Here is a 16,418-nt window from a genome sequence, read left to right as displayed (position 1 = left end):
GTTATTTCAATATCATGTGCATATTCACGTTCATGATCAATATTCAATATAATGTGCAATATTTCGATATCAAGTGCAATTTTCTATTTCATGGCCAACATACAATATCAAAATGTATTTCTAGCTGCTTCAGACTAAATTATAGTATGTACTTCCTTTATCTTTCAGTGTTACCACCTTTTTAAATGTAATTCTTCAATAGTTCATGCAGCACAAACATGAGGGCATTCAGAGGATTCCAACAGGGGTTGTATAAAATAGAAAAAAATATCACTTCCTGTACCTCCTGCATGGCCAAAATTATTCTTTTTTCAGTTTTGTAATTTTGTGAACAAACAATTCAAATCTTTAACCTTTCAATCTTTTCAATCCATTTGAAACCAACTTGAATAACACTTTTTTTATTCACACATTTACATTCATGTACAGTTTTCTCAAGTAATTTCAGATGCAGAAAAATGAAAATAGTCCTGACATTTGGCACAGCATTCAACCTTTGAGCCCTGAATTAATATTCTTGTTTCCTAAGAAGAAAATAAAGACCCAGTCATGATTCATATTTACAGAGAGTGTATTTCATCAGGTTATTATAGCCACTCTGCAGACACAAGAGCGCAATCAACCATCCAGGGACAGTCCACAGTAACAGGGAGTATCTTTTCAACATCACAACCCACCACAAGGGCATCCCTCTGTCATGGCTGGAGGAGAACGTGCTGCTTTCTTGAGCATCAAGCACTGCCCTCCAGTAAAGCCTCAAAGTCTGGAGAACAAACCATTTTGTGTTGGACATTTCCCAAAACAGTCAAGTCGCCTGTTCTTCCCTCCGTACCGACAGAGACCAGCTCCTGAGAGAAGAAGGGAAAAAAGCACGTCAGAAAAGTTCAGAGCTCTGATTGTAAATATTTGCCCCTTTGTTAAATGAACTGGCCTGTAGAGAATTAAGCTGTATGACTGAATGCAAATGTCCTAGTCAGTTGCTCTTGACATTTTTCAGAACTTTTACAATCAGCCCCCAGTAGTAAAATGTCCGAAAAATGTCTGAGTGAGATCATGGCAGGATACAGCAGGAAAATGACTGGAAAATTGGGTGGGTCTATGACACTTGTAACACGCGACAGACACAAAACTGTAATAGAAAAAGTAAATAAAAACATCTCTGGATAAAAATTTTTAAAAAAGGAGGATCCATTCACGTAGGAGACTTGGAAAGATTTGAGAGGTTTTGACGATAAGGTCTGACTCCGCACACCACCAAAGCATATCTGGTCAAACGCTAAACTGTTTATTTTAAGATCGATCTCTATCCATATATTACACATTTTTTATATTTTTGTATATCAAGTATTATTTCTTATTGTATATAGTATCTCTATTTTAATTCATATTTCTATTATTAATATATTTTCCCCTTGCACTGCTGCTGCCTTGTGCTGCTGTGTTATTTGTGCATTTCCTCCACAGAGGGTCAATAAAGGTAAAGTGTATCTCATCTTATGTAATAGACAAACTCCAGGAAATGTCCAGATCCAATTTTGGAGACAATTTCTGAAGTTAATGTCTGAAAACAGCAACAATTAAAGATGAGACGGATACAGTTTGGAGACAGACAAAGAGGAAGACACATCAATGACTACTCTGCCATCATACCTGAAGGAAAGAGCACGAAGCTCCCAGAGACACGTCCAGAGTCACTTGTCCCAGTATGAGCTGAACCCGGCCTGACTTCCGCACCAGCATCTTTCCTACAACACCCTCCCGCAGATCTTTCAGATTACAGCAGTTCTCTTCAGCCTCCTCTTCCTGTTAAACATTACATTTTACACATTTAACCTCAGTATCATCATGTATTTTAACACATTAGACAGCAGCTGTATCTACTGTACCTGAGACTCTGTTTTCAGAAGCACAGACTGGCCATCCTCTGACTGCACCTCCGTCTTCTGCGGCTTGTGCTCTTTGGTAGGGGGTTGGCCGGGCAGCGAGTCGGGCAGCTGAATAAAGAACAGCTCCTCCCCTTTGCTCAGACTCCACCTATTCAGGAGGTCGTGCAGAATCTCGGGCTCAGGGATAGGAGGAGGCTTGAACGCTGCCTCGGACTTCTTTATTTCTATTTCCTCTGGCTCCTGTTTGACTGAAGAGAAGACAATGCGTATTTTTGAGAGAGCAGCTATGTGACCAGATTCAGCTGCAGCATGCAACTTCACCACTAAATGTCACTTCATTCTATAAAACGGAACCTTTAAAACTACAAAAATCTGCCTTCACCTTTAACTGCAGGCTCCATAGGTTCACAATCATCCTCCATCTTCTCAATTTTAGCAATGTTACTGAATTCCTCCTTGAATCCCCATCCTGACACAGCGAGGGGGAGCTGGACGGGGCAGCTACTCTCCTCACTCTGCAGGAAGGGATCGTCTATAACCTGAGAACACCAAAGGAAAAAGAATAGTTGTTTTTTGGTAAAGGCAAAATAAAGCAATTTATTATAATACTGATGAGTAGGTCTCACGTTTTCTCGTTCCAGATTGCGCAGGATCTCTTTAGTCTCTTCCTCCGTCTCCCTCTTCTCCTTTTTAATATTGATGATGGGTGAGGGCCCCGCGCTCGGAGCATCTCTCTCATTTTCATAGCCGCCTGCGTTTGATTCAAGAGTTTGCTTGATTGCATTGATTTAAAGAACGCGTCAGCCAAAGTGGTGCACAATGTGTGTTTTTCCAAGCTGAACTCCTACCTCTCTTTTTCATCATCATCTCAGCAGGCCCCTGTTCAAAAATAGAGTGGGACTGGATGACCTCTGGACGACCTCGGCCCCTGCCTCTATCTCTCTGACCTCGCCCTCGATTGGGATCCCTTTTCTCTCTCCTTTCCCCGCCTTCAAGTTTTGTGCTGCCGTGACAGAGAATGTAATTGACCAACAGACAGAATAGACAGTTATATCCATTTTCTCCGGCATTTTTGTCTCTTTTAACATCAATATTGAAACTTACTCCTCTTTGGCTTTTCGGCCGATGATGTTGGGTGTAAACGTTTTCTAAAAAATAACACAAAAACAGGGATCAATCATTGGAACAGTCAAATTATTAGAAAATAATTTATCAATATATATCTATATTCTTCAGTGTAATGCAACACCTTCTTCACTCCGCCCAGGGTGAGGTCTCTCGATCGCATTGAAGGGAGACGGACGGGAGTCATGGCACCTGAAGGTCGGCGGCCCTTCATCAGTCCGGCACTGCTCCCTCCAGGAGTTGGCACACGTTGCCCACTGGGGTCACCTGAGCCTGACTCAGCCATCCTAAACTGGAGAGTAATATTATTTCGTTTTTATAGCTTCATAAAAGCTTGTAATAATGGCAGCCATTCATAGCTTGAAAAGTCTGATTCCTAGCCGCGCCAAACTTTGTAGGAAGTCAAGTTTTTAAAATTCTATACTGCATGTCATTTGTTTTTTTATGAGCCCCGAGATTTGGGTTAAAAAAAGGGAAATAATATCTGTTATTTATTTGACACCAACATTTGCAGTGCCCACCAATGGACATATATGAATATTCATGTCTGGTTCTAAAGGCTCAAAGTGCCTGTGTCCTTTTGTTTTCCACTCATAAATACAGACACAGATTTGAGAGCTCCAAATCTCTCTGGTTATTTCAATTACATCATTTTCTCAAAGGTTTTCTTATTCATGCAAGTCTCTTAAAACAGTCACAGTTATTCCTGCTTTTTAATTTTACAAAAATCATTCACTCCCAACTTTAGGTAGCAGGCAAGTGTATTTCTCTTGTAATGATATCTGTAATATGAAATACAAATCTCCTCCAGGGCTTACAATCATTACTTTGCATGTGGTGTCATTTATAGCACTTTTAAAAAATGTAGATAATGTGTCTGTGAGCTTTGGTTATGGGTCAAGGTTTTATTCAAAAAGTTTTTTTTTCTAAAGTGGCCACTCAAGTTCAATTTGTTCAAAAAAGGCAAAAGATAATATATTAACTGCATTCAAATCCTTAGCTTTTGTTTAAATTATTCTTCAGCTCAGCACACACACGTTCATATAGCATATCAACGAGGAAATTATAATAAATAAATGAATACAGTAAGCAAGTATTTCCATGTAAAATAGGATGTATGGAGAGAAACAGTGTTCCTCTGTAACAAAGGTGTACTTCAGTGGTATAAACCACTAACAGCCATTTTAGGTGTACAAGCCAAACGGCCACTTCAAACTGAGTTTGTTTTATCACCGTGACTCTTAATTTTAAAGAATTTGTGTCAACAACAGCAAAAATCCTGCAACACGTGGTCAGATCACAACATAAAATCACAGTAGACGCAGCTTTAACACTGTCAGTGCTGAGTGTTGACGCTCTGTGTTCCTCCGGATACTCACGTTTTTATTCCTCTGATTTCCTAAACAGATCCTGAGTCCAGACGAGGAGGATTAGAGTCATTACAAGTCGTGCGGAGCTGTTTGTGACGCTGCAGGACCGTGCAGGACGCGCGGCGCCATGACACTTCCGCTCTGTCATCAGCCGGTGAGGTCACGTGGATAAACGGTGCGTGCGGAAACTCACATTTTCCTCTGAAAGAACCAGGATGAGGAAAATACATTTTCTTCTTCTCCTTAAAAAACCGTTATAACAATGAAAGCAACAATAAGAATAAGAATAATAATACGAATAATAATAAAGCTTGATACATATACATACATTTGTTTATTTTGTATATATTTTTTATTTTTTGCTTGTGTAATATTTTGGCTAGAAGGGAGTCTGTGACCCAAGCATTTCATTGCCAGTGACTGCTAAATGTAATTGTTGTGCACATGACAATGAAGTCTTGAATCTTGAATCTACATCTGGAAAACGTTACACTTAAAGTAAATGTTGCACTGACAGACCTCACTTTATTTGGGCAATGTCATTTTGATAAAGACTTTGATTCAACTTTTATTGAAGTTACCACACATGTATAGAAAAACACAAACGATGACCTCATCACATTTCATGGCATTGTAATGAAAACATAACCTTAATGTTGTGTGATCATGACAAACTCATATCAGACATATCAACAAGAGGGGGAAAAGTAAAAAAAAAAGAGTATGAATACATATAGACAATAGTTCTCTATTGGGTTTTTCAAAATATAAGTACATAAATATTTAATTCATGTAGTTATGATAAACAAATGGGAAACTCCAATAAAATCTGAAAATTGCTTTATTTAATAGCAACATCTAAGCTAACATGGAAGCTGTGTTGTTAGGGCCCAATTGATGGATTGTGACACAATGGGCACAATGGATCACAGGGATGTAGAACGACCCCTGACCTCTCCTGCAAAAGAGCAAGACAGCCAAAGTGTAAGAGAAACAACAAACCCCAACTGACATGTCTCTATGTTGATCCTTGGACTTTTTCTCTGGTTATTTTTCTTCTCTTTCTGGTCCTGATATCACTGTTTTGTTTGTTTTTGTGTCTCTGTTATTGTTTAGTGTTTAGCTGTAGTTTGTGGTTGTTTAGCTCATGTGACCTGCCGGGCCCCTGGCTCCGTGCCTGGTAAGCTCAGTCAGTAATCCGTCCATGGCAATCCAGTTCATATCACAACATCCGAATAGTACACTGCTACTGTGTCACAGCTGGTGCCTGACACCGCATTTGATTTAGATGTTATATAATTATTAATGAGTGATTTGACTTTTGAAAGTCAAATTACACTGAGTGTGTAAGTGTATATCCACCACAAAATGCAATCATTTATAAATTCCTCAAGTTGTGCCTGTGAGCCTCAAGTCCACAGCCTTAAGATACGTGTGAAATTGATCAAAGGTCAAATAGGTCAAACAACTCCTCCACCACCATGCTGGTTTCTGGTCCTGTTGATAAACCCTCGCCCTTAGTGTTGGTCTGGGATGGACTGTGATTAATCAAACAAATTTTTTTTGAAAAATAAAAATATTGCAATGTGCATGCATCACTCGAACTCAATAGATATTGTCCTTCTGGATGTTATCTGTAGTTAATGTAAATTGAGCATAAATCTATAAACACAGACAGCCAGCTCTTCCCTTTAACAAAATGGCTGTTCCTACCCCTGGAGCTCAGGGGGGGTGATTTGGACAGAGGCAGCCTGTCATGGCATGACTAATGATGGATGATTGCAGTTTAATTACACTCCAAGGGTATCACTTATCTGCGGCTGGCTGGATATGAATCAAGCTTTTCAATAACACACACAGTCGGTGCAATTATGGCAAAATACTGTGTCTTTGTCATTTCTCAATTTGAGTTTTTTTATGTGCTAGTGAAGGACTGCACTCTCACTATCTCTTTATCCCTTTGTTATTTGTCTTTATTCTATGTCCATTGTTTTCGAAGCAGATTATGGCCATTAATCTGGGGAGGGTCTAATTTTAATCTAAATCCTAAATAGAGATGAGAGGCGGACGAGAGGTTGAACCAGTACAAAAACATCCCTCTGAAAATGAATGTCGGTGTCTGCTTACTTTGGACGTACATCCCCCCTCCTCTGTATGGGCTGGGGGGAGAAGGCCTGTGGAGTTGGTCCATATGGCAGAACAGTTGGCACATGTATATGTTTTGAGGTCTTCATGGTGCTTCATGTAATTTACTGGGATATCACTAACAGCATCCTCTCTTCTGAATACTCAGTGGAGGGTGTGTAATTTGTCCTCTCTCACACCCTTAGTGTCCAGGCTGCCTCCTTATCTGAGAGGTGACATGTACGCACACAGCTAAATGTGCAGTTAGTGTGTGTGTGGATTTGGTGCCTCGGGGAGGACCACCGGAGAGTGATGAGCTGTGTGTGACTGCATGACAGGATGCTGACGAGGTTGACTGAGTTTCAATGTATGGTCACACGCCAGTTGGAAAATCCCACCCACTCACTCACTCATCTCTCTCTCTCTTCTCTCTCTTTTATAGGTTTTAATCCATCCTCTGTGGCTGCACAGGAGTTGAGTAAACATCCTGCAGAGCCCAGAGCAAAAATGAGATTTTATATTTTCAGAGTAGGAGGAGGAGGAGGGGGGAGTTCAGAGGCTTTGGTGGCACTGAGGGTGAGAGAGAGAAAGAGAGAGAGCTAGAGAGAGGGAAAGAGGTGCCTGTGTGTTTGTTTCACCTCCTAATCAGTTTTCCTTGGGGATCTATCATCCACTGCAGCAGAGGAGAAGGTAGTGAAGCAGAAAAAGAAGATAGAACAATTCAGCTCCGGCGAAAATCTGCTTCGATCAGGAATTTGAGCCTCATACAAGTAAGAGATTCCTTTTGAGTCTTTCTATCTTTCTATTGGTGGCTGTAGAGCTCACAAGTTATGGATGCAAAATAATGCCGGAGCGTTTCATTTGTTCTCTTATCAAGTCATTTTGATATGAAGCCAGATGAATAGAGTAATTCTATTTGAATGTGTGTGATGTGTGATACCATGATATTACAGCCCTCCAATGCCGTTTCACTTATTAGATCTGTCGTACAGCATCACTGACATGTAATTAGATTTAGTGCGCATTTGCCCTAAATGTTAATGCTTGGTTTAATTGTGCAAGAGGGCTGAAACTGTATTAGTCACACAAAATGTCTTTTTAACAGCCTGCAGGATTCCACACAGTACAGAGTGACCGTTTCATGAACAGCAATAAACATTTAATCCTCTATAGTAAAATGATGTCTTTCCCTCCTCTCTCATGCAGCCATCTAGTTGTGTTTTAAAGTATTCACCCTGGAAGGAAAAAAAAACCCTGTCTGTGCCCTGCTCCATATGCATGAGTGCAGCATCTTCTTTCATGTTGCTGTCTCACAGAGATAGCAACATCTCTCTGTGTGTTGTGTATTTCAGCCGGTGGAGGAATTGTAACTGAGCACTACTCAATTTCTGATTCATTATGATTTCTAATGTGGGTCCCTTTTTTTAATAATTTGCACTTGCCTTATTTGGAGCAACTGTCTATCAAAGCAAGTGTCACAGCAAAGATCATTCTGTCCATTTACAGACAGAAATGAAGGCTCAATGGTGTGGAAACCAGCTCGTGAACTGTGCTTACATGTAATCGATCCAAAAGTGGAACGCACAGACATACATGGGGACTTTGATGACCTGTCCTGAGAGATTCTGCTCCTGCCCCAGTTACCATCTCTGAAAAGACACCGTGCTAAAAACTGAGAACAGCAGCTGGAAAACGGACGCCTGGAAACACACGTGCGTGACGCAACGGCTCTCTCCCCTGGCCCCAGTGCAAACGAGCTACCGCACAAATTTCACAGTTCACAGGCTTTAATGAGCTGCTGCAGCCTGTCCATCATACTGACTGGATAGCACCTTACAGCAGACCTATAGCAGTCAGACAGTGACACTACACCAGGCATCTGCAGGATGTTAAGATCGTTTTGTACTAAATCGCTCGAAGGTTATTTGGGGCACATCTGTGATTTTGCATTTGCTCAGTGTTAGAGGAGTTTTAATGAGGACAAAACATGCTGCTTTTGTGCCGAGATGCTACAGTGCAGAGAAATAAAGCAGATAATTCTTTAAGCTACAAGATCACTTCGGAAACTATAGGAGATTATCGCAATAATAAAACCCAAAGATGGATGAAAATGACATGCAAACGGTGAAAGAATGGACATGCACTGATTCTCAGGGTAAAAGAAGAAGACCATTGTGCACACACTGCAGAGACTCACCATCAGTTTACAAGAGGGTAGGTGACAGCTAATCAAACACAAATGCAGCCTGACCCAGCCCGGTACTCTGGCCTGTGTGCAGCAGCCTGGATCGAAATTGCTCTTGGGCAGCTAAGGAAATATGACCATACATCACCGGCTGCTGATACCTACTTAAACCTCCCCCATTTCTGCCCAAAAGCTGTTTGAAGATTTCCCTCGAGCTGCAAGGAGCTCACTTGCTCAGCGGTTTAAAAAAAAAAAATGTGACCACTTCAGCAAGGAGTGTTTTAAAAAGTTACCTTAAGTTTAAATTGCTGCTGACGGGTGCAGCAGTGACCCCTTCCTTGAGAAGCACAGGAGGAGATTGAGGGAGGCTGCAGATGTGCGGTGGTTGCCGGGAGACTGCTGTAGGTGGGTTATGAAATGCACGGGGAAGGCAGAGGCCAGTCACTCAGCTGGGAGCATATCTCGTTGTGTAATGGGAAATGACAGTTAAGGGCAAGGAAAGAGGGGAGGAGGAGAGAAAAGAGCAGGAAGGTAATAAAAAGCCGGTTACCAGATGTTGTCTCCATCACTGGTATTACAGTCCCAGTCGTCTTACTATCCTCTCTTATCTCTAGGTGACAGAAATGGACGCCCCTCTCTCCACCCCATGCAACATCCAGATTTGCGAGGTCACCTGTGACTCCTTCCGCATCATGTGGGACATGACCTCGGAGGACACTGCCCGAGCCACGCACTTCTTCATCGACCTGAGCCGCAAAGAGAGCAGGGACCCCAACCGCTTCAAACACAGGGTCTGACCATTTAAAACAGCTACAAATGCAGTCTGCTCCCTGCTGTGTTGACTGTGCTCATTTTCCAAATTCCCACCAATCAAATTACAGCATGTGATTGGCTGAGGAGTCCACCCTGTACTTTATTCCACCTTAAAATAAAGCCTAAAGGTTCAGTGTGTAAGATGTAGGTGAAGGGAATCTAACCCAGGAATTGAATATAAAATAATCCTAGTGATGTTTTCACTAATGTGTAATCATCTAAATCGTACAAATTGTTGTTTACGTTCCCTAGAATGGACCCTTTATATTATATTGTCAATACTTTATATTGACATTGGGGGTGGGTCGTCTCTTCGGAGGCCGCCATGTTTTTTACAGTAGCCCAGACTGGACAAACTAAACACCTTTTGAGTTTTTATGACAACTGAAGGCTACCACAGGTTCTCTTTCATGTTTGGAAGGGGAGGGTGAGGTGAGCTGCAAAATATAACTTCACCTCTAGATGCCACAAAATTCTACACACTGAATCTTTAAATTAGACAGGGCTATTTGAATTTGTATTCAGTTCTGCTTGGATTAACAGTTTTACTGCTTCATAGAAAACCATGGTTGCACCCTTTCAGTCACTTCCAATACAGGCACAAAATGAAAATGAGTGCAGTCAACAGCTTCGGGCCAGTGACTCAGTTGTACATTGTTTCCTCATAGAGTGGACAAAAGCTGACAAGTTCAGCTGCAGCACAAAACTGTTTTCATGTTAATTACTCTCTATGCACACCACTAAATTCAGTACGAAAGGTGAAAAAGAGACAATCTGTAATAGATAGTTTATCTCTTTTTAAATAAACGTGTTTCTCTGGGGACTATCAATCACAGAAACGCTGAGAGGAGATGCTTTGTACCGAGTTTTGCTGCCAGCTACTTTTCAGCTGCAGTCGTTGGATCTGCAGATGAACTGAACCTCTTACATGAACCACACATACAGTATTTTCCAATTACCATATAGATGTCTAACTATTTTTAGCCCCGCTAGCTACTATGCCTAATAATAACTCTGGGGATTGCGAAGTCGGTCAGTTCACTCCAATAAGATAAAATATCCCAACAACTAATGGAGGGGTTGAGATGAAATTGCATATTTTTGACCCCAGCAGATGAAATCCTACTGACGTCAGTAATCCTCTGACTTTACCTCGAACCACCATTAAGTTGACATTTAGTGAAATTGTTTATGTATTCTTGGATGATGGACTGCCATGACATTTAAACACTGTCATCCCTCTGGATAAATTAGTCACCTTGGTTATTCTCTGATTCGTCATTTATTATCTATCATGATTAATCAATTATAACTGCTTATCACCAGCATGTTAGTATTTTCATTATGTGCATGTTAGCGTGCTTCGGTTAGCATTTAGGTCAAAGCACCACTGTGCCAAAGTAGCTAGCAAGGCTAACACATTTTACATAATTTTGGAAAGGAAAGGCTTTATGCACATTGATGTTAGTAATGCAATTAGTATTTCAGTGAATAATTTGATATGATGATGAAGTCAGCTCCTGTAGCTGAATTGTAACATTTATTTCAGATGTACAACACTGACTGTAATTATGGCTCATTACATTCAACAGCTGAAAACTGGTTTTGTGAAGTCAAGGCAGGTGTAGGACTGAGTGAGCTGTTCCTGAATGGATGATAGGCTCTCTCTATGTTTCTCTCTCTCTCTCTCTCTGATACACAAAGTGGCACAAACAAACTTGCATCAGAGATGTTACCATGGATATATGGGCCTCTGAGTCCGTTGTAATTAGCTGCGCTTCTAAGAGGCCTTGGTCAAAACAAAGCCGCTGATTTGATTAGATGTATCCTAGTTACTGCAGCTTGGGTTTGAAGTGGAATATCAGGCTAATCAGGCAAAGTTTATGGAGGGAAATAGTTGAATTAACAATCTCATTTACATTTGCTTTGAAATGGAAATGAAAACCACTGCAGTATGTTAAACCCTAGCATCCTGTCCCCGGTGTCAAGTCTTTTCTTGCTTTTTGCTCCAGGATGTGCCAACCAAGCTTGTGGCCAAGGCCGTTCCTCTCCCCATGGCAGTGAGGGGACACTGGTTCCTCAGCCCTCGGACAGAGTACTGCGTTGCTGTTCAAACTGCTGTCCGACAGCCAGACGGTGACTACCTGGTGTCAGAGTGGAGCCAGGTGGTGGAGTTCTGCACTGGAGGTAAGACACAGCATGTGTGACAGCTAAGGTAACCCTGATAAAAGGTATGCAGCGGGATATGGAGCAATACAAGAAAAGGACAAGAAGTACAGTGCACAGAAATGGCATAATAACAATCCTTTCTGAGCACTGGGTAGTCATTAGCATTTGAAAGGGGTGCAGACTTTTATGTGATTACACAGTTCTTACCCACTTTGCAGACTATGCCATGGAACACCTACAGCAGCTTCTTGACAAGGCAAAAGGCTCCGCAGGGAGGCTGCTGAAATTCTCTGTGTTCTATCGCAACCAGCACACCGAATACTTTGACTACGTCAGGTCAGTGCTGCATTCTTTTCTCTCTATTGTAAAACTAAAGCCATGCCTGCAGCAATTAAGTGTAATGCTGTTTTTCTCTTCACGTCTTGGATTAGGAGGGAATGTGGAGGACTAATGCGTCCAGCTCTGAAAGACAACAGTGGGAGTCACGGTTCTCCCATAAATGCCAAACTACAGGGAGTCTTCTTCAGCTGCAACACAGAGTTTGACACAGGCCTACCTCCCAAAGACTCCCCTTATGGCCCGCTGCGTTACCAGATCCCAGCTGGACACCTGCTGAACCCTGACATCTGTCTGTACTTTGCAGACTTCTACTGTATGTACACAGCCTACCATTATGTGGTGTTGGTGCTAGCCCCTGTTGGCTCAGAGGGAGATACCTTCTGTCGCACCCGCCTCCCCATGCTGGACTTGGCTTCCAACCCCTTCCTGACATACACTGCCCCCCAGAGGGAAGGGGAAGAGCCTCTGTTCTGCCACTCCAGCGATGTCATCCTCGAGGTGCTTTTCACAGAGCCGGTTCATTTGGATCAGGGCAGCGTGGAGCAGATCAGCGGACATCACCAGCTGATGAGTCTGACCACAGCCAATGCCAAGAAAGACCCAAGCTGCAAAGTGTGCAACATTAGCGTGGGACGCTGAGGAGGATGTGAGACGGAGCTGGGAGTGTGTGAGCCTACAATGCTGAAAGACAGAGTTTTGCACAGGACGAAACAGTCGAGTTCATTGTGTGTAGGTTAGAAAACAGAGGAAACAGCCCACCTCTCGGGGTGTGTGCATGCTGCTTTCCTTCTTCCCTCCTACCTGGATTAGAATAGTGAGTAACTTCCAGTGTGTCACAGGAATTTGTCATGATCACAGATGGAAATAGAGAAAACTTCCACCCGTGACTGCTGAACAAAACATAATTGAAAAACTAAACTAAAAATGATAGGCTTCAGAATAATGGAGAAAATCTGTGATCCTTGTTTGTGAGAGTCATATGTCCTCTCTGGTGTTTTTATGGCATTTCCTACCTTTCGTTTACATTTTCTTTCCTGTGTTCGATTTCACTTTTCCCTATGCTGGACGACTAGTTTCATGAATTTATTTTATTTTGATACAGCCCACAAGTTCAAATGCACAAAGCGTGCCCCTTTTATAAGAAAGTGGCTTTAAACATAGAAATCATAAAAAACGTTTGACTACTGCTGCTTCTTGTGATGCTCAGTGAAGTCAATGCCAGACTTTTTTGTCTTTTAAAAAGCCTTATAGTCAAATATCTAAACATTAAGTACTTGAATCCTTCCTTAAAAGCTAATCGAAGAGTTAAAATTGATGAATTAACTGTTCTCCTGCCCTGCAATTTGCTGGCAACCTGTCCAGGGTGTACCCCGCCTCTCCCCCACTGTCAGCTGGGATTGGCTCCAGCTCCCATCACAACCAGCCAAAGATAAGAGATTAAGATAATGGATTGATGGATTGTAATTCTTAAAGACACTGTGGGATCTATGAAGCGAAGCAGTGCCAAGCTTGATGCAGCTGTCTTTACAAGTTACATCCCTAAATGCACTTGTACTAATGGCTGTAAACAATGAACTCAAATTGTCCAAAAAGAGCCCAATGTCTAAATGTTGCAGTGTGACAGCGAAAGTAGGGCGATTCATTGTGTTGGGGTTTTGAACACCATAGAGAAAGATAATGGTGACGATGCCAACACAGTGTGCCCTGCCATCAGTCTCTGACAGTAAGCCTCAGCTCTATAAACAGGACCGAGCTAAGATTAGCTTCTCTCGTGTTTCTGTTTGTCGGTCCACGATTATCTTTGACCTATGTGGGAATCCCAACATCCCAAACATGTGAAAAGGGATCCACTCCCTCGTGCACTAGGGCTGAGGAGTTGCCAACACGTAGGAAACGACAATAGAGTGCCCCAGAAGAAAAAGGTCACCTAGTTGTGGATGAAATGTGAGAGAGAGCTGGGAGAGAAAATTGAGTTTTTAAGTTTATGAAAATATAAGATTCAATTCAGTGTGATGCAAATGGAATAAAAACTCTCCACCTTATTTTTATCCAGAACAGATGTATTATGTATGATGAAAAAAATGATATTTTTATAAGTTCAGTAAGTCATGCCCTTTCACTTAGACCCTTCCCACAACAGAGATGTGAGCTCACACACACTGCAATGCTGTAATTCTGTCCATCGTTATTGTCCCAAAAAGGTTTGCTCTGCCCTCCAGGTGAATAACATAAACAGAACTCTATCTTCCTTTTGGCATCCAGCACTTTAGGAATGGCAATGTCAAATTCAAAGATGTCCGTCTGTGGTCCTCCGAATCGTTTCTGCAGGTACGTACAGGGCACGTCTTTGTAGCTCTGCCAGGAGTCAAAGGTGATGCGCACACGCACGTCCTTCTGGAAGCTGAGGTTCCTGACTCGGACGGTACCTTGGAGGGCCTGTTCTGTGACGCTGCAGTTGTCCAGGGTAACCATGCTCTCTGCCAGCTTGGCGCGGAAGGCCCTGAAATCTGCAGAGGGTTGCGGGAAGCCCAACTTGAGCCGTGTCCCTGGGCAGCATGTGCTGACGGTGCAGCTGTAGCTGTTCGCTGTCATGCTTCCCATGTCAGGCAGTGACGGCAGTAGGTTGAGGTCGGACTGCTCCTCTTCATCGGAAAACTCTCGCACAGCTGTCAGGGACAATCCTCTTGAGTCAGCGAAAACCACATGTTTATTCTTAATTGGGATCAAAACCTCATCGTCGAAGTCGTCGTCCAGAAAGAACGAGAAAGGGAGGGCTGGGTAAACTTGACTCAGGATGTCAGAGGGCAGCTGATCTGACACCTGAGCACGGAGGCACGGCCGCTGAGGTTTCAGGATGGGAACCCAAACGTGAGGACACAGTTGTTTACGCTGGTTCAAGCACAGCCTGACGGCAATCTCCACAAGTCCGGCTGACTGGGCCATTGACCCGAAGCCAACCACTGGCAGGACACTTGCAAAGGACAAAAAAAAAAAAATGGTTTCAATAAAGACTGCAGCTTTGATGATTACAATTCACCCTCACTCAAACAAATTGAGAAAATGATGAAAGATAATGCAACAGGCACACTTATTATGGCTTACTTTGTATCAGAGATCTCCATGTTGGTGGTCGAGGCTGAATTATGGAAATATTATCCTCAATGTTTGTCTGGAGTTCTAGTGTGGTGGCAATTTCTGTGAATCAAGCACAAAGTTAAACACTTAGTCCAGCATCTGCAGATGGACTCACAGCACAATCACCAGAATGACATGTACAATGAGCAAAGAACACAGGAGAGCCCCGTGTTCTTATAACCCACAGCCCCCCCCCATGGGTATGTAAAGGTCTTTATTACCCATCCTGGTTTCTTATTAGTGTGGGAGACATCCTGCCTTCACGTCTCGGTGAAAGAGCCCTGGAGTGACACCCCAGGTGTGAGATCCCAACCATATACAATGAGACCATAAAGTAAGCCTCAATAATCGTATACCGAAAGTTGCCCTTTTAGATAAACAAGGTGGTCAACCTTTCCACACACCTCTGCACATGCTGTATCACATACACAAATTAAAACATTTCCATTACACTGGAAAATAGAACAACAGTATTTTAACTAATCCAAATCACTGCTGTGACACATTGAAATTGTCTCACTTAATTGAAAATCTTACTTACACACATGAACAGCAGGTGGTCGTCTGTAGTCTCACTCATCCCCACAGGAGTCTGGCAGTGTCCTATATACACTACCTCACTTGTCAAGTCATGTTGCTTACTCCTCCCCCTTCACTCTCCTGACCAATCAGCTGAATGTTGTGGTTTTGTGCTCATCCTGTTTCAGCTCAGCATAGAACGATTTGAGCTCATGTACAGCAGCAGCCCTTGTTTTTAATTTTGCCATGCTTTCATTGTATGTAGCTTAGTTCAGTTTGACTGTCACTACATGAACATGTTATTGCACCAGTGTTTTCTGTAAAGATTTATGTGAATTTATGTCTTTGTACAGTCACCTCAGATGTGTCATCCACTGAGCTAAAAACCACATACAGGTGTACTGTACTGAGCATGTGGTCTACATGTAATTCTACCCTGTGGAAACTATTCCAGTCATCCTGGGCTCTATTCTCAGACATGTCAATAGACACAGATCCAAGTTCACTGCTGGTTCGCTTGTGTCCTGAAGGGATCGCTGTCCCGCAATCCATAAACATGTTTGACGCATAAGGAAGAGCCGGATTACAAACGATCTTCAGCATGCCAGTCAGCTAACGGAGGAAGCCATTCAAGAATTGAGCCAAGTACGTGCATACATATCAAGTTACATGAAACTCACCTGCTATAATGCAGAGATGTATTTGGACACCAAATTCAAGGACATTTGGATGATTTAAACCTAAGACTTTTTA

The 16,418-nt window shown here is 42.4% G+C and overlaps 3 protein-coding genes across 5 annotated transcripts; 1 reads left to right on the top strand and 2 right to left on the bottom strand.

Annotated features, from left to right (window-relative positions):
- Positions 1-385: 385 nt before the first annotated feature.
- polr3d (polymerase (RNA) III (DNA directed) polypeptide D) lies at positions 386-4,537 on the bottom strand. The gene is made up of 9 exons (XM_034596576.1): positions 4,391-4,537; positions 3,136-3,303; positions 2,991-3,034; positions 2,735-2,889; positions 2,513-2,637; positions 2,269-2,425; positions 1,887-2,134; positions 1,651-1,803; positions 386-848 (listed from the first exon to the last, which is right to left on the bottom strand). Exons 2-9 carry the CDS (start codon positions 3,295-3,297, stop codon positions 732-734), a joined length of 1,161 nt encoding a protein of 386 aa, XP_034452467.1. The 5' UTR covers positions 3,298-3,303; positions 4,391-4,537; the 3' UTR covers positions 386-731.
- LOC117768327 (phytanoyl-CoA hydroxylase-interacting protein) lies at positions 4,444-13,238 on the top strand. 3 transcript variants are annotated; one of them, XM_034596577.1, is made up of 6 exons: positions 4,444-4,556; positions 5,269-5,365; positions 9,305-9,481; positions 11,516-11,690; positions 11,891-12,008; positions 12,104-13,238. In XM_034596577.1, the coding sequence occupies exons 2-6, from the start codon at positions 5,279-5,281 to the stop codon at positions 12,648-12,650; spliced, it is 1,104 nt and encodes a 367-aa protein (XP_034452468.1). In that variant the 5' UTR covers positions 4,444-4,556; positions 5,269-5,278; the 3' UTR covers positions 12,651-13,238. The 3 variants fall into 3 exon arrangements, with proteins under 3 accessions (XP_034452468.1, XP_034452470.1, XP_034452469.1); XM_034596579.1 differs by lacking the exons at positions 4,444-4,556; positions 5,269-5,365 and adding an exon at positions 7,016-7,275; XM_034596578.1 differs by lacking the exons at positions 4,444-4,556; positions 5,269-5,365 and adding an exon at positions 7,137-7,275 and having other exon boundaries at positions 9,312-9,481.
- Positions 13,239-13,443: 205 nt separating this feature from the next.
- Positions 13,444-15,774, bottom strand: zgc:77112 (uncharacterized protein LOC406459 homolog). Its single transcript, XM_034596580.1, has 3 exons — positions 15,688-15,774; positions 15,114-15,206; positions 13,444-14,982 (listed from the first exon to the last, which is right to left on the bottom strand). The coding sequence occupies exons 2-3, from the start codon at positions 15,131-15,133 to the stop codon at positions 14,118-14,120; spliced, it is 885 nt and encodes a 294-aa protein (XP_034452471.1). The 5' UTR covers positions 15,134-15,206; positions 15,688-15,774; the 3' UTR covers positions 13,444-14,117.
- Positions 15,775-16,418: the final 644 nt, after the last annotated feature.

The sequence above is a fragment of the Hippoglossus hippoglossus genome, chromosome 9 (assembly GCF_009819705.1).
Source record: "Hippoglossus hippoglossus isolate fHipHip1 chromosome 9, fHipHip1.pri, whole genome shotgun sequence".
NCBI classification, from domain to species: Eukaryota; Metazoa; Chordata; class Actinopteri; order Pleuronectiformes; family Pleuronectidae; genus Hippoglossus; species Hippoglossus hippoglossus.
Note: the sequence above shows the minus strand (reverse complement) of the source record. Positions and strands in the feature narration are given on the sequence as shown.

Excerpts from the sequence above, each read along its gene's own strand:
- polr3d (XM_034596576.1), bottom strand. The coding sequence starts at position 3,297 with ATGGCTGAGTCAGGCTCAGGTGACCCCAGTGGGCAACGTGTGCCAACT. Across the intron at positions 2,638-2,734 it reads GATGATGATGAAAAAGAGAG|GCGGCTATGAAAATGAGAGA; the intron begins GTAGGAGTTCAG and ends AATCAAACGCAG. Across the intron at positions 2,135-2,268 it reads TATGGAGCCTGCAGTTAAAG|TCAAACAGGAGCCAGAGGAA; the intron begins GTGAAGGCAGAT and ends TCTTCTCTTCAG.
- LOC117768327 (XM_034596577.1), top strand. The coding sequence starts at position 5,279 with ATGGATTGTGACACAATGGGCACAATGGATCACAGGGATGTAGAACGA. Across the intron at positions 5,366-9,304 it reads AAGAGCAAGACAGCCAAAGT|GTGACAGAAATGGACGCCCC; the intron begins GTAAGAGAAACA and ends TCTTATCTCTAG. Across the intron at positions 9,482-11,515 it reads CCAACCGCTTCAAACACAGG|GATGTGCCAACCAAGCTTGT; the intron begins GTCTGACCATTT and ends TTTTTGCTCCAG.
- zgc:77112 (XM_034596580.1), bottom strand. The coding sequence starts at position 15,133 with ATGGAGATCTCTGATACAAA. Across the intron at positions 14,983-15,113 it reads ATGGAGATCTCTGATACAAA|TGTCCTGCCAGTGGTTGGCT; the intron begins GTAAGCCATAAT and ends GTCCTTTGCAAG.